The sequence below is a fragment of the Lynx rufus genome, unplaced genomic scaffold (genome assembly GCF_022079265.1).
Source record: "Lynx rufus isolate CCGP_SWC_20201006 ecotype Redwood Valley unplaced genomic scaffold, mLynRuf1.p SCAF_8, whole genome shotgun sequence".
In the NCBI taxonomy this organism is placed as follows: domain Eukaryota; kingdom Metazoa; phylum Chordata; class Mammalia; order Carnivora; family Felidae; genus Lynx; species Lynx rufus.
This window is the reverse complement of record NW_025814896.1, coordinates 14,840,354-14,857,187: the sequence shown is the minus strand read 5'-3', so window position 1 is coordinate 14,857,187 and position 16,834 is coordinate 14,840,354. Positions and strand designations below refer to the sequence as shown.

The 16,834-nt window shown below is 55.7% G+C and overlaps 1 protein-coding gene across 1 annotated transcript in view; it reads right to left on the bottom strand.

The window, feature by feature from the left end:
- CDH22 (cadherin 22) overlaps positions 1-16,834 on the bottom strand; it is a 65,414-nt gene that overhangs the window by 4,064 nt on the left and 44,516 nt on the right. The window contains exons 7-9 of the mRNA XM_047069773.1: positions 16,490-16,626; positions 5,760-5,881; positions 5,525-5,642 (exon numbers count right to left, since the gene is read on the bottom strand). Of these exons, the coding sequence (XP_046925729.1) occupies positions 5,525-5,642; positions 5,760-5,881; positions 16,490-16,626 (377 nt within the window). The remainder of the gene's footprint in view (positions 1-5,524; positions 5,643-5,759; positions 5,882-16,489; positions 16,627-16,834) is intronic.

Genomic DNA, 16,834 nt, shown 5'->3' with positions numbered 1-16,834 from the left:
GTCCCGGGTCACAGAGAAGACTAGTCTTCTCCAGCATGGGCTTTGGCTGAGGGCTCTTTCTGGCTGGAGTCTAAGTGGCTGAGCCTGGAGGGCTGGGACCTGGCCCCTGGGGCCTGATGAGGGGACCCTAGTGCACCAAGGTCTCCTTTCTACACGTGTGACCACAGAGGACAGTGAACTAACACCAGCCATGGTCATTGCACCACGCCAGCCGGTTCCCGGGGATGCCAGGCAGGACGGCGGTGGTGCTCCAGCCTCCGAGCGCGGGCTCACGCGGTAGGTGGCGCCCACTTCTCCTGCCCTTCCTGCCTCCTCCGTCCCTCTCCTGTACGGGCCAGGCCATCCCTGAGCCTCCATCACCTTGATGGACGTCAGTGCAGTGACCCAGAAGCACTCAGAGCCCGGCGCTGCTGCCCCCGCCCTTTGCAGCCAGCCCCACACAAGGGGGCCCTGCCTTCCTGCCCAGGGCCCAGGCTTCACTCCTGCGTCCTTCTCCCTGCCCCCACAGTCTTTCCGCTAACCCCTCTGACCTCAGACTTCAGCAGTCTGGGTCCCTTCCCTGGCTTGGTGGCCCCAGTTAGCTCAATCCAGTCCCCTAGTCCTGTATCGTGGGCACGATACAGGAGAAAAGGGCTGGCCTGTGACCTTGAGCACACCTATGAACTACAGATCCAGCTCTCACAAGATGAATCATGGGTCGAAGCTCATGGGATGAGGAGATTTCATGGGATGAGTATCAGGAGATACTCATGGGATGAGTATCAGGAGATTTCAGGAGATTCTATCTACTTTTATACATATTTTCAAGTTTCCACTAAAATGTTAAAAAATAATGCCAAGTCGATCGTTTGCCAGCTCAGGAGCTCACTAAGCTACCCTGGGCCTTGGGTTCCTCATCTGTAACCGAGAAAGATGGTAACACAGAGGTGTGAAGGGTAAATGGTGAGATTCACGAATAACCCTTAGAATGGGTCCCGGCACAGAGAAATTCTCGGTAGCTGCCGGCCGCTAAGTCGTTTGTGCCCCACCCCCTGTTCCCTACGCGGCCCACGTGCCCACTCTCTGGGTGGGCCCACTCCACCTTCTTGCCTGTGCAAATTCCTCATCTGTCATGCTCGAGCTAAATGTCACCTCCTTTCCGTGGCCTCCTTTCTCTGCCTCCCTGGAAAGGAAGGATTTATGGCTTGTCCCTCCTTGCTCTGACTATGCAGGTGCCACGCACACTTGTGTTACAGGACTTGTCACGCGGCATTAGGTTCGCGTGTGCCTGACTCTCCCCTGGCACCGAGCCAGACTTGAAGAATGACACTTGCATGACCTGCAACGTTTAAGGTCACTGGTGGTCCCGGGTCAGCTCCTCAAGCTCTGCCGCGACTCCAGCCTCCCCGTCAGAGGGAGAATCACCCCTGGCTGTGAAAATATCTGCCTTCCCCAGGGGAGGAAAGGAGGCTCGAGAGCAAGACGAGGAAGAGGAAATGATGTGGGACTCCTTTGTGCTGACTGCATGCTTTTTATGCATCAAGGATTGTGTAGATGCATGAAATATATAGTGATGTTTAATCATCACAGCCACCAAGTGTTGTGACATTATTCCCATTTTATACACGTGGAAGTTGAGGCTCAGAGAGAAGTGACTTGTCTGAATTTAGTCTGTGAATTGGTGGCATAGCTATATTTTCCATTAAATCATCCATCCATCCATCTATCCATCCATCTATCCATCCATCTATCCATCCATCTATCCATCCATCCATCCTCCATCCATCCATCCATCCATCCAATAAATCTTTACTGAGTAAGTACTATGTCCTAGTACCCTACTAGTCGCTGGAAGAAAACAATGGAGAGCTGAACCAATCATAGTCCTGGATCTGAGCTCAGATCCTACTGTGAGAAACAGATGTTAATTAAATAAACTCACAATTTAGTCTACAATTACAAACCATGGTGAGTGCTAAGAAGGAAAAAGTACAGGAAGAGCACCTAACGGAGGACCTGACTTGGTCTCAGAGGTCAGAGAGATCTTCTTGGAAGAAGTGATATTATTGCTGAGCCCTGAATGATGAGTTCAAGGAGAGAGAACAGCCCATGCAAAGGCCCTGAGGTCGGAAGAAGCACAAGATGTTCAAGGAACTAAAGCAGTGCTTTGTGACTGGAGGGATGAAGGAGTGGCTAGAGTGAATCAAAGTGAGTCTGGGAGTCGGGGTGGGCTCCTCATGGGAAGTCTTGGAGGCCGTTGTAAGGAATTGGGGTTATTTTCTTAAAAGCAGCAGGAGGCCACTGATTGGTGGGTTTTAAGCAAAGAAGAGACTAATCCCACAGCAAATACTAATTGAGCACCCTCTGTATGCCAGGATTAGTCTAGCCCTTGAGGATACAGCATTGAACAAGACAGACATGGTCCCTGCCCTCGCTGAGCCTATGTGTGGGGCAAGGGAGTTTCTAATCTAAAACACGAGTGGATGTGGAAGATCCGTCAGGAAGACACTGTGTGTTTTAGGTGTGAGAGGATAGTGGTTGTAGAGGGACAGAGAAGTAGACAGATTTGAAAAATGAGTGCCTGGCTCTGGCTCAGCCTCAAATTCCCAAGCAAGAACAGAGGAGGGGAGAGATGTTTGTTTCTCGGGGTTGCTGTCTTTGGCCACGAAGCCATATGGTCTGAGAGCTCTGGTCCCTGCCACTCCTCGACAAAGGGGAATCCCTGGGCATCATCCCTGAACCTCCCGAGCTGCCCTCCTGGGCAGTGGCTGGCTTCACCTGGGGAAGTCGCTGGCCACCCCAGACCTTTACCCCACCCTTCCAGGCAGGATCTGCGCCCAGCACCGTACCCATCCATCTGGCCTGACATACATCAGTGTTAATCCCTGGCTGGGAAAGCAATATTTATAAATCACGTTTCCAAACTGGCTACAAATGTGTACAAAGAAACAGATGGGTTGGGGTAGCTGTTTGTCACCCAGGATATTTATACGGTGAGGAGGAGGGGGCTTGGCAGGCCGTGGGAAGGGGCTAGGGGGCTGGCGGAGGAGCCCTTCAGCGGCTGTGCTGAGCTCAACACATGGCCCGCCACCCTTCTCCTGGAGCTCACACCAGGTGGTCGCGCCGGATGGGAGCTCCTGGCGGCTCCCCATCAAAGAGAGGCAGTTGGGACAGAACTTTAGGCCCCTTGGGTTGGAAAGACTTGTGAACTTGATGAGGTTAAGCCAGGCCTATTTGTGTCTCCCGGGGCCAACTCAGGATACCACTGGAATAATGAGCAGGCGAGGCACTACCAGTTGTTAAGATATTGAAATACTTCCAGAAAGGCTTAAATAGCTATGACTCTGAGTGTCCCACATACCTCCCTGCTGCCTTAGCCTTTTCCCCATGCCCACCCCCAACAATCAAGCCATTGAGGGGGTGAAGCCGGGCCCAGCAGGGGTTCTAGGGTCCCGTGCCAGGTTATTTATGGTCAGTGTCCCTTTTGATTGGTTGTGAGATATTTTTAATATGACTCTCGGAAATACAGAAGGTCTGGCTTCCGAGACCACTGATGTCCCTTCTTTTGGAGGGAAGCATTGTAAGGGTCTTGGGGGTGATCCCAGAGATGTTCCGGGGTCAGAAAGAATCAACATGGCCTGGTCTCCTAGTCCTGTCACCCCCTCATTCCAACCACGCAGGCTTCCTGTTCCTTGAACATCCCAGGCCTGCTGCCTCCTCAGGGCCTTTGCACTTACTGTTCTGTCTACCTGGATCATTCTTTGTCCAGTTATCAGCATGACTTACTCCCTAATTTCCTTTAGATCTCCACCACTCTTGATTCCCTCAGAGAGGGCTTCCCAGACCCCTTTATTTAAGATAGCCCCTACTCGGGGCGCCTGGGTGGCTCAGTCGGTTAAGCGGCCGACTTTGGCTCAGGTCATGATCTCACGGTCCGTGAGTTCAAGCCCCACGTCGGGCTCTGTGCTGACTGCTCAGAGCCTGGAGCCTCTTTCAGATTCTGTGTCTCCCTCTCTCTGACCCTCCCCCGTTCACGCTCTGTCTCTCTCTGTCTCAAAAATAAATAAACGTTAAAAAAAAAAGTAAGATAGCACCTACTCTTACTCGGCTTTACTTTCCCCCGTTTTGTTTAACACGTTTGATTGCACACCCACTATGTGCCAGGCACTGCTCTAGGCACTCGGGGCCCAGCACTGAACAAAACAAGGTCCAGACTCTTGGGGAGATTGCATGACCCACGTTCCAGCCACTTAGCATGCCCGACATATTATTTATTTGTTTACTTTCTACCTCCCCTCACCAGAAGGTCAACTCCATGAGGGCAGGGGTTTCGTCTTGTTTGCCACTGTATTCTCAGGCCCTAGAATAGTGCCTGATATATAGGCACCGTGTTTCAATAAGCGCTCAATAAATAATTGCTGAAAGCAGGAAATGACACGTTCTGGGTACTAACAATATACCTTGGTAGCCCTCATCTCGTTGGGGCCACCTAGCCACCTTCGGCCGAGCTAAAGGGCGAGGACAGGCATTTTCAGCCCCATTTTGCAGATGACACAACGGAGGCTTAGGGAGGTGCAGACCTTGCTGGGTTTGCACCGAGAGGCCCTGGCTGAGCCTGGGCCAGGGACCTCACTCCCAGCGCACTGACAGTCCCCCTCCCGTAGCTCACTCCTCAAAGGTTCAGACTGAGGCTTCTTGAGGGATGTCTCACAGCGCGATCAGCTCAGGCTGGGCCATCACTTGCAAGGTGGTGAGTGAGCTAAAGCAGGAAGCGTGCTGGATCTGAGACAGGGGTGGCTTGGAATCCCAGCCCACCACTGACTGACTCCCTGCATGGCCCTGGGTGGGTCCCCTTCTCTTAAATGTTTATTAGAGACAGAGAGAGAGAGAGAGAGAGCGGACGCGTAAGCGGGGGAGGGGCCGAGAGAGAGGGAGCAGATCTGAAGCGGGCTCCATGGTGACAGCAGAGCCCATCGTGGGGCTAGAACTCACGAACGACTAGGTCACGACCGGAGCCCAAGTCGGATGCTTAACCCACTGAGCCACCCCGGCCCCCCCGCCCCTTTCCTCTTAGAGTCTCCGTTTTATCACAGGGGGCAAAATAGGAGGAGGGGTAAGAAAACCACCTCCCACTTCCCAGGACGGCCGTGAGGAGGCAAAGAGAAACATGAGTGGGACACAGAGCTTTTTAAACTGAAGGGTGGGAGTGTGTGCACGTGGGCTATTTCAATCTTCACTCAGACCCGGGGCTCTTTCCATCCAGGACTCTGGCCAACCCACTCCTCATCTGTTCCTTTTCTGTATCTTTCCATTCTCTTCTCTTGGGGTGCCCCCTCTCCACTCTGCCAACTCACCCCCAGCTTGTGCTCCAGGGTTTGGCCAGTGGGCTGGCTAACAGCTCCGGCCTGGCTCAGATTTTCTGGGTGATGTTGGACCCGACGCTGGTCCTGTGCGTGCCCCAGCCTCTCCCCCTGTAATATGGGAAGGGGAGGCTAGGCCCCTCCCTCCACGCCTCCTAGGATTTGGTGGTTCAGAGGTGACTCACCTTGGATGTCAAGCAGGGAGAAATGAGGGTTGCTGGGTGCTTCAGGCACCAGGCGGAAATAGAAGCGATGCCCGCCCTGAGGCTCGTCTCTGTCCACCACGCTGATGGTCTGGATAAGCTGAAGGGTGAGGACAGGGCAGGGAGCTGAGGCGAGGCTGAGCCCACTCTGGACCTGGATAGAGGGTGTCCCGGCCAGTCCTGGCAACAGGCCCCCGGCCCCAGCCCCTCAGTGTACCTGTCCTGGCTTGGCATCCTCGCACACCGCTGCCTCGTAGGGGGTGGCCAGCTCCGGGGGATTGTCGTTCACATCCAGGATTCGGATCCTTAGGGATGCCCGGGAGAGCTGGGCATGATTGTCTGCAGCGAGATCACAGGAGCAGGGTGAGAGGCATCCAGTGCGAGATCTAGACCAGCCCCCATCTGCTGCTAGGACCAGACTAGGCAGTGGGATCATGCTGAGAGATCTGTGGGTTGATCAAGCAGGTAGGAGGATCAGGACTGAGGACGTCTGGCATGAGTGGGTCACCAGCACTGTTGCTGTCACCATCCATCACCACCCACTAGGTCATCGGTGTAATCATCACCGTCACCGTCACCACCATTGCCTTTGGCACTGGCACCACTGGTATCACATCATGTATCGTGGCAACCTCCGCCACCATAACCCCCAGTGCCGCCCCATCACCGTCGTCAACACCATCGCTGTCACCCATTACCAGCGCCATCGTTACTGCCATTAGTCCCACCGTAAAGACCCATATCACCGTCATATCACCACCCCTACTCCCACCCCCAGCAAAACTGTCACCGCCCTTGCCATCAGCCAACATCCTACGCTCAGCATCCCATCACCATCGAGCGCACAGAATGTGCCCGGAGTATCCACATCCATTATTTCAGGTACCCTGGCGGAAATCCTGGGCTTTGGTTCCATGTAGATCCCCGCCTGGCAGCAGAGAAACTAAAGCACGAGAAACATGAAAGGAATGGGCCTCTGGCACCTGGACCCCCAAACCTCTGCCCTTTCGAGAGCTGATCCTGAAAGGGCAAGACAAGGCCACTGGGTGTGAGTCTTGGCCGGGGCCCTCAGCAAAACCATGACCTCCCCACGCTTCTACCTGTGATGTCTTTGAGGTCAAGGTCCCTGTTGTATTAATCCCTGGGCCCCCGGCATTGTGGGATACGGCCCAGAGTAGGTTCTAATACATCTGTTGGACGAATGAATGAAGTCTGGGAGGACTTTCACGGAAAGAGGCTTGAATTCCTGGCGTGGCTCTGTCTTTGACCCAGTGTCTGATCTTGGGTAAGACCTTTCCCTCCCCGACATCGCTTTCCACGTGTGGACAATGAACGGAGAGCATAGTGATTCAGAGCAAGGTCTCCGAGCCAAGGTGTTCCGATCTCAACTCCACCACTTGGTAGCTGTGTGATCTGTGGCAGGTCGCTCGACCTCTCTGTGCCTCCACTTTCTCACCAGCAAAAAGGGGCTCCTAGTAATGGGTCGGTTAAGAGGACAGATTGAGTTAATTATCTGCAGAGCACTTAAAAGTGCGTATGTAACACATAGCAAGTGCTATATGAGGATTTGTTAAATAAACAGACATCCTTCAAGGGTCCTTTCAGCAACGACATCAAGTGATTCAAGGATACCTCGTCCCAGCCTGTCCCCTCTGAGCAGCACCCTGCGTGCTGGCCTTTTCTGCCCCTTGCCCCTCAAACCTCTTGGGTGCTCGTTGGTGCCCTGCTCTCAGCTATCTTAGTCATGAGTTCGTTACCGACAAGCTTTACCAGCCAGCGACCTCGAGGACTAGGAGAGGAAGCCACCCCTTTCAAGCAGTGACCTGATGGCTGGGTCTCTGGCCGGGAGCTATTTTGGGGGGAGCCTGGAAGCTGCCAGGCAGCCAGGAACCCCACGAGTTCTGGCGGGGAGTGAGGTTGATCAGCTGCCTCTTTTCACCGAACTCAGGGGCCACCGCACACAAAGAGAAATGGGGTTGGGAAGCAGTTGCAGCCATCTCCCGGGGGTCAGGGAAAGGAGGGGGGCGAGGCCTTAATTAACTCAGACCCTGACCCCTCTCTGGAGCTCCCCGTAGCCAGGGGCACCTTATCTTCTCAGCTCACCCAGACCTGCTGCTTCAGTGATTAGAGGGGGCTTTTCTGGGGGCGGGAGATTGGAGTCGTGACTGGGAATGCCCGGCAAGCCGTTATTTTTAAGAGCGTGCTGCCGGAGAACTTAAACAGACAGAAGGTGGGTGCATTTGGGAGGAGAGGAGGTGGGGAGGGTGAGGCCCGCTGCCAGGACCAGGCACCTCTCTCCCCGCTGAGGCAGAAGGAAGGGGTGATGGAGCCTATGCGCCATGCAGAAGCGGGACCCCAGAGCGGGGCGAGCTTCTCCGCGGCAGACCCGCTGTGGAGAGTGGGGGTGGGGGGTGGGGGGCTGGGTCCACTGCTGGCGAGACCCGCATTATTGCACCATTCCTTTGGGATCTGCTGGGCCTCTTCTGGCTCCCCCCCCTTTTCTCCCCCCATCTCTAGCTTTATTGAGACAGAATTGACATATAGCCTTGTGTAAGTTTAAGATGTGACGATCTGAGACACGTGTATCTCGTGAAACGTGTCCCATAACCAGGTTAGTTAACCCATCCCTCACCTCACACAATTACCTTTTTGTTGTTGTCCTACCTTAAAATGTCACAGGTCACCACTTGGGAAAGGCCTGAACCCTTTGGCATAGCTGAGGGTCCGGGATCTCAGAGGCGGGGCAGCTGAGTGAGCGGGGAAGAGGGTGCCTCTAGGTTGCCAAATTTGCCACCTGCAGAGCTTATCCCGGGGCCCCCTGAGTTTGGGGCTGGCCTGGCACCCCCAGAGCTTGTGGGCCAGCCCTCCGTCAGTTTCCGGTGCCCATGACATCACGGAGGCCTCCAGCTTGGCTGCACATTTAGAATCGCCTGGGAAAGCCTTGAGAAAGCACTTATGCCCAAGGCTTAAGGTTTTTTAACAGCTCCAGGAGTCTAATGTGTGCCAAGGGTTGCCAGCCACGGCCCCGGGTGACTGGCGGGTGGGGGGAGTCCCATCTGACGTCTTACTTCTGGTGGGCTTCCTCCAAACCCCTCCTGATCAACATCGTTTGTGATAGTTGCTAATAATGAATTCGTAATGTTACCCATTTAAATGTTTCTGGGAAAAAAACAAAGAATCCATCAGTTAATTGACCTCCACCGCTGTGCGGGACGTTCCAGTTTATAAAAAACTTTCGTATCTGTGACCTCATTTGACCTCAAAACAACCTGTAAAAGAGGTCTGGCTAGACCCATTTTGTAGAGGAGAAAACTGAGGGCCAGGACTTTGCCCAGAGCCCCAGGCGAGTCCGTGCAGAGCTGGTTTGGGACCTGGGTCTCCTGCCTCTCAGGCCAGTGCTTGGTCTAGACACAAGGCCGGCAGACTCTCCTGCAGCCTGGATGTGTGGCCCTCCGGCGACAGCTACTGCTCGGACCCAGGCCCAAGCCGACCTTCCCCAACACCCAGCAGCAGGTGCCCTGGGTGCCCCATGGGCCTCAACCCCCCTCTTGGCATCTATGTTCAGCTGACTGACATGCAAATTAGTTTAATTATTTCTTCTTCTAAAATAAATTATATTTTGCAGTAGCTGCAATATGTTGTGTCAGGCAAAATTGCATTCAATATTTTTAAACTAATTGATGCAGCCTTGAGGAAGGCTGATTGACAGCCCGGAGCTGAGCAGGCCTGCAGCCTTAACAGATTCCTAAATGAAAATTAAACGTGCTTCGGCCTGGTGCTTCCTCCCCGAGCTAGCTCACTATGAATCCGAGAAGGTGGCAGGTGAAACCCTGGGGGCCTGCGCGGCCGAGGAGGCTGGACAGTTCAGTGGGTGCCCCAGGAAGAGACTGGACTCGGGGCAGGAGAACTGCTGTACCACGTGGGCAGGTCTCCTTCCTTCTCTGGGCCTCAGAGCCCCTGACGTATAATGGACAGGGGATTGGACTGAGCGGTTTGGAGCTGAGACTTCTGGGTTTTGCTGACAATTATGAATTGAGTGCCTCCTTTGCGCCAAGGACTTAACGGTGAACGAGACCAACGCGGTCTGTCAGTCTGGTGGCGGGGATAGACATCACTCCAGACTCCGATAAGAGCTAAGAGAGAAAGGTTCGGGAGCGGGGTGGGTGCAGGGACGTTTTCCCTGAAGTAAGTGACCTTTGGGCTGAGATCCAACGAGGAAGTAATCAGGTGAGGGGGATGGGAGGGGAAGGGCGGGCTGCAGATAATGAGGTCCTGGATCCCCTCCAAGGAAGACCCCAGCCCCTGGCAGGTACTTACCTGGTATCTGAACCAAACCGGGCTTGGAGGGCTGGGGGCCACTGGGAAGGGAAGAGGAGCTGGGAGCTGGCCTGGTAACTGTTAGGGGCACCCCTAGGAACGTGAGCCTGCCCGGAAAGACATCAGCAAACACCTACGGAGCATGTGCTGTGGGCCAGGGTCTGTGCTGCCCCATTTCATCCTGTCAACCGTTGTGGGAGGTAGAGACTCGTATTATTGGCGTTTTACTGATGAGGAACCCATTCAGAGAGGTCTCCTAGGGAACGACCGATCAATCTGGGATCGAACCTGGGTCTGGCTCCAAAGGGGGAGCCTCCAATCACCAGGCGGTACTGCCTTTCTTGCCGTCTTTAGCTGTCAGAGTCCTACTCGCCTCAAAGTCCTGAACGAATGTCTCTGCCTCCTCCTGGAAGCTCTCCCTGACTGCCTCAGTCCTGGGCCATCAGAATATACACCCAAGTCCTACATGCTCGCAGGCCGCACACAATCTTGCCGCTATCATCTCCCTGGCTTTGTCCCTCACCCACCCCTCTTTGGCTCTGCCCCAACTTCGATCCTTCAGTTCTTTGCCCAGATGCCTTTTCAGAGAGGCCTCTCCTGATGGCCGTATTTAAATACGCCCCTTGCCACCCCACCAGACACTCCCTTCCCTGCTTTCTCTCCATAACGCTTACCCAACACCCCCTCTGTTTTGCCTTACTTGAACTTGCTCATCACCGATCTCCCCCACCGGAAAGTAAGCAGAATTTCTGTTTTGTTTACCGTGATGTGCATGGCACATAGTAGGTGCTTAGTAAAGATTGTCGAAGGAACGGATGTCACTGTCTATGGCATCCCTGACTACGCTGGGATGCTGGGGAGGCCACAGGGAGAGACCAAGCCCTCTCCGGATGGACTGACCCTGTGGGGGCTGCACCCCCTCCAAGGTCTCTCCGTCTGGGAACCAGTCAGCCCGTGTGACCCTGTTCCTGCCTCTCTCTTTGGACTAAGGTTTTCTCATCAGTAAAACAAATAGGAGCTGCACTCTGAAGTTCTTGGCTGCCACAGAGAGAGTGAGAAGTCAGGGCGAGGAGGGAGGGAGTGGCGGGGAGGGGGTGGGGGGAGGGGCAGGGGGAGGGGAGGGAGAGAGGTGGGGGGGCAGCTCAAAGGCACCTCCTTCCCACTCACTTGCGGTGGGGGGTGGGCAGCAGAGCCGGACCCTCTTCTCCAGTCCCCCCCCAGCCCCTCCCTCTCCCGAGAGAATTAAATTGCATCCAAACACCAGGCTCTGATTAGAGCTGGCCAGCTGGGCAGGAAGATTTATCATCCCAATTACCCGCTGGCCAAGACAAGCGTGCAGACCGGTGAGGGGGCTGGGTGAGCAAGTGGGGGCGCTCCAGGGGAGGGGAGTCAGGGCTGTCGAAAGCGGAGTCCTTACACCCCTGCCCTGTCCCAACTCCCCTGTAGTGGGACCACCAGGTTTAGGCACCCTTCCCCGTCTCTCTCGTCTCTCTCGGGGCTTTGAGATCTCTTTGGCTTCCTCCTCTGGAGGCTCTGACTTTGCTGGGGGGAGGGATGTGTAGTCCTTCAAAGGGTGAGGGGGGACTTCGGGGTGAAACAGGAACCGTGGAATGGGCTGGGTGGGAGAGAGTTTTCCTTCCTAGGGCCGAACTCGTCCTGGAGACTCCACGGACGTCACGAACGCTTTATTCCAGGCATCATCTGTTAGGTATTCAGATGGCACAGGATTCTGGGAGGCACCCATGGCGCGAGGAACCCAGGCCTGGTTTACATACCTCTGGTGATGGGGAGTCCAGTGCCTTTCAAAGCAGCCCCTTCCATGCAGGGTCGTGCCAAGCCTCTTGCCCAGACTCTGCTCCCCTGGCCCTCTTCCTGCCCGTCCTAGCCCTGCCCTCACACCCCCGGTTCGTGTCTAAGCCTGAGTCTTCACAACGGCCTCCCCTCTGTTTTCCTGCTCCGGGCCAGCCCCCTCCTGTTCAGCCATGAGCCCAAGCGAACGTTGGGACCGCTCATCTGACCATATCAGTCTTCTGCTCAAAGACCTGCATTGGTTCCCCATTGTCTCCAGGAGATGTCTGGCTCCGCACAGGACATCCAAGGCCCTTCCTGTAGAGGACCAGTGAGTTTCTGCATGCTCGCCTCACCGGCCTGCTGCAGCCGGCCCCCAGCCCCGGCCCCTGGCCACGCTCCGTCTCCCTGTTAGAACGGCCAGTGGACTGCCCGGCTTCTAGGTCTTTCTGCCTGGAGCCTCCAAACCCTCTTTCCTCAGCCCTTTAGACCCAACTCAGATGTGCCCTCCTCTAGGAAAGGCTTTTTGCCTTCTTCCCCTCCGGGTGGGCAAGTCCCTTCGTGTTCCTCCTGAGTGCCCACTGTCCCCTTACTTCCACTTTGTGTTCTAGCTGACTGTTGGCGTGTCTAGCTCCTGCCCCACCCCCCCTCCATGAGCTCGGAAGGCAGTGGCCAAGCCTTGTTTACCGCCAGGTCCCAGCACCCAGCCCAGGATGGGGGGTGGCCAGAGGCCCTCAGAAAACACTGAAACACTGGCCCAGGGTAGACGTGGGGGAGGGGCGTGTCCTTGTGGCACCCTCTCACTCCTCTGCAAGCCCTCACCCCCATCCCTGCTCCTTCCTCCAGCCTCCTCAGATCCCCCTCTGTTGTCCTCCTAAGGAGCACTGGACTGGGAGTCATAAGGCCTTACTGGTGGACTTGAGTAAGTTGCTTCCCTTCCTTGGGTTCAGTCTCCCCAGCTATGAAGCGGGGGCGGGTGGCGACTGCAGTCCGTCATCTCTGACATTCCTTCTGCCCTCCGATTCTTTCTCTGGCTATAAATAGCACATACTGTGTGTTGCGAACCATGCTAGGCACTTTACATGCACAGATTAAAATGTACACGACACGAGATGCTTTATATAAAGCCTTCGACATGATGTCTGGCATACCGTTAAGCGTCAAATAAGTAGAAGCGGCTATTATCGTAAAGACATCGTAAAGTTATTATGTTTGCAGCCATCTAACAACAGTGCCACTTTACAGATGAGAAAACTAAGGCAATGAGCGGGGGGACTGACCTGTCCAAACTCACCCCGCAACTGGCACAGAGTTCTTGCCTGCCACGCCCCCTGCTTTCCTAACTGGGCGGGTCAGCCCATTCATCCGTCCACACGCCTACTAAGTGCCAGCCCTGCATGAACGGGGCAGATGCAGATGAGACCCTGCCCTCATGGAGGGTACCGCTTCCTGGGGAAAAGAGATTAGCTACACACGTAAATGCATATGTAAATCATAACGCGAGCTCCGTGGTATGACGGAAAAACCAGGGTGCTGTAAGACGTACTCGGCCCGGGGTGACCCAGATGGGGAAGCTTCTTGCTAATCTGGTTAACTCTTTGCTGTTCCTGGCAGGTAGTGACCACCCCCTCCAGACCAGCGTGGGGCCAGACGATGCTGGGGGAGGGGGCCGGATGCAGCCCCTGGCACCCCCATCCCTGACACTGGCTTTCCAAGTCCACACCCCCGTCTCTTTGAAGACTGTCCCTTTACAACTGCCCTTTCCACCGAAGGATTCAGACACAAATTGTACTTTAAATTCAATATTGGTCATTAATATTTCATGATTACAAAACGTTAAAGATAATGTCAGTGGAAGGAGCGTCTGCATGGGCAGAATGGATGACTCAGAAGTTCGGGGAGAGGGGAGCCGGCATACTAAGCGGCTCGGGAGTCTTTGAGGTAATCCAGTATGACAGTGGCGGTGGCTCCTGACCGAGTGCAACGTTCTCCAAGGGGGCTCACCAAGCTCCGCCACTGTGTATAAATATTTCCCCTCTGATTCTTGTCGCCTCGTGTTTGTTACGCCCGGAGCAAGTGGGGCCACTGTGACCCTGCCAGCATCCTCGGTCTCTGAGCAAGCCAAATGGATGCTTCCGCAGGGGGGCATGGGCGGGCAGACCCACTGGCATTGCACTTGGCTGGCTGCTGGGAGGCAGGAGGGCTGGGGTGGAGCCCTGGCGCCGCACGGATTTGCTCTGTGACCATGGTGCCGTCGCTGTTCCTCCCTGAGCCTTTATTTCCTCATCTGTAAAGTGGGGATAATCATTTTGCCCCTGTCTCACACCCATGGTGAGAAGCTGGAGTGGGTGGGTTATTTGTGACACTCTCGGATGTGTGCCTGGCACCAGAGGGGCATCTGGGGGCGAGCCGGGCTTTGGCGTCAGACGGGCTGGGGCTGGGAATGTGGACGAACGACTTCACCTCCCATCCACACGTTGGGGATAAGGGCAGAGCCGACACCTCTCAGGTGGGAACATTCAGCGAAGGCAACACTGTAAAATGCCTTGCGCCGGGTTGGTGCTTAAGTCAAGTGCACAGAGTCAGGATCAATACATACCACTAATTGAGCACTTATTAAGTACTAGGCTAAGTTCTTTCCAGGCGTGATCCTACCGAATCTTCCCACCAGCTCTGTGAAGTGGGAGCCGTTCATTTTCCCATTGATTAATACCTGGTGAAGGTTGGGCAGGGGTTGTTGATTGCAGCTCAGAGGGGGAGGATGTCTAGCCCAGTAATCAGTCTTCTCCCTTCCGAGCCTCATCTACCCCATGCTCAGCTGCTAGGGACGGGTGGGTGCGAGAGGGGTGGGGCTGGCTGCCGAGAGTACCAGGAAAAGGGAGCCCACGTGGCAATGGTGTAGAGGGAACCAGGCAGGCTTGCTGCACCTCCTTGGGCCAGTTTCCTCTCTGGGCCTCCATCTTCCCATCGGTAAAATGGGTGCTGATAGGCTACGGATCCTGATTCAATAAAAGTCCCCCCTAGAAAGCATCTAGCCCAGAACGTGTATTAGGTTAACGTTGTAAAATGTTTGTGGGAGGGTGCCCTCCACCTTCTCCTGTGCGATGGCAGCCTTACCGACTTTGTCTGCTACTCTAGCTGCTTTCTGAAAAGAGACCCACTGGCTTCACCCAAGAGTGGGGTATCAGGCAGTGTGACAGGCTAGCGGGGGACACGCGTTTGCGGGCAGGGAGAGGAGGCATCTCGGCCCAGCAGCCAGGCCAGTCCCCCCAGCTGCCCAGGGAGCAGGTTCAGGGAGGTAAGGGGGGGGGAGCTCTCCTCCCCCCTAGTCCAGCCGCCACTTCCTCTCCAGCCACCTTTCTTATCTCCCTTTCATGCCGTGGAGGAGTGGATTCAAAGGCTCCGGAGCAGCAGGCACGGAGGTTTGAGCCAGCTTTGTATTTTCTTTTAAACTGCAGTTGAAAGAGACCAAGGGAACTTCAGCCGAGGGACTTCCTTGGCCCACGGGCCAGTGGGGCCCGCAAAGTGGGAGGGGGCCAGCAGGCGGAGGAGGAGGAAGGCCGGCAGGGGGGCTCACAGGGGCAGGAGGGGCTTGGGGCCGAAGTGTGCAGAGGCAAGCCTGAATGTCGCCCACCCGCCCGAGGCTCAGAGGCTCTCTGCTGTGTCAGGGCTGCTTCCAGACAGCCTGAGAGCTGATGGGGGGCGGGGAGGGGGGGAGGCTTGGGGCTTGGGGACCAGGGCCCGGCAAGTGCACTCTCCCCTCTCCTGGGGCTCTGTCAACCCCTGCGCTCTTAGCTCCTCACTTCCATGGCCTTACTTATCTGGACCCCGTGCATAGACACCCCCCCTTTCCCCTCCCAGCCCACACTCCTCCCCGGTTGCCCACGCACACACGCCCTCTTCCAGAAACCGGGGCCAAGCACCTCAGAGTAGTCCTGGACCCCTCTCCATCTCTTACCTCCACGTCGGTCATTCTGTGGTGCCATTTTCAGCCTGTCTCCCAAAGCTGATCACATCTCGCACCCTCCGTGGCTGATCGCCCCGGCCCAGGCCACTGTCACATTTAACTTCCAGTTGAGCTCCTGCTTTCCCCCTCGGCCCCCAGTCTATTCTCGAGCAGCCACCAGAGGTATCCCGTCAGGCAGTGACCCCTCCTTGGCTCAAATGGCGACACCATCCCGTGATTCCCACCTCATTTAGAGTCGAGTCCAAAGACCTTACAATGGCTGATCACTCTGCCCCTCACCAACCGTGCTGGTTTCCTCGCTGTTCCTCCAACGTGCTGGGCAAACTACTACCTCAGGGCCTTTGCACTGGCTGTTCTCTGCCCTTAGAACACTCTTCCCTTAGACATGGGCCCGACTCCTTCACTTCAGTGAGGTCTCTGTTGAGATGTCTCCTTCTCAGAGAGGCCTTCTTCTAAGAGCAACAACACCCTCTTCTTCCCAGTCCCTTTCCCTGGCCTTCCTTCCCGGTTTCTTACTAGCCCTTCACACATCTGACATAGGTACACCCTTTCCATCAGTTTGCTGACAGTCTAGCGCTCCCCCACAAAGCCAGGAGCTTTTCTGTCTTGTTCAGGGCTGTATCCCCAGCCTCTAAAACAGGGCTTCGTATGTAATGGGTGCTCAATAAATGCTCAAAGGAGGAAGCCAGCTTCAAGACCGGCTCTTTGCCTTTCAGCTGGGGATCCTTCCCAGGTCTTTGCTCCTGCCCATCAGCTTTTGCCTCCTGCAACTCAGCCATCAGCGCTGGGTTTCTTTCTCTTTGCCCCGCCTCAGCCCCGCCCCTCACTCTGCCCTCGTCCCTCCCCCCCCATATCCGCCCCGCCCCCCGGCTCACCAGCCTCCATGGCCAGCACCGTGATGTTGTGCCAGCCCGCGGTCTCGCGGTCCAGCCCCTTGCCCGTCACGATGGCGCCCGTGTCCGCATCGATATCAAAGATCTGATCCAAATCCGAGTCACGGTCAATGGCGTACCTGAGGGAGGCAGGGAGGGGCTGATTGGAGGTGTCCTGGCATCAGGTGGAGCCCATGCCCATGTCCCCTCCAACCCACCCTAAAAGAGGGACCACCTGCCAGGGAGACCCCGGGAGCAGAGACACTCTTTCCAACAGAGGAGGGGTGGAAAGGGATCTGGGTTTGGATCTCTGCTGCCCCGGTACCTGCTGTGTGACCGCGGGCACCC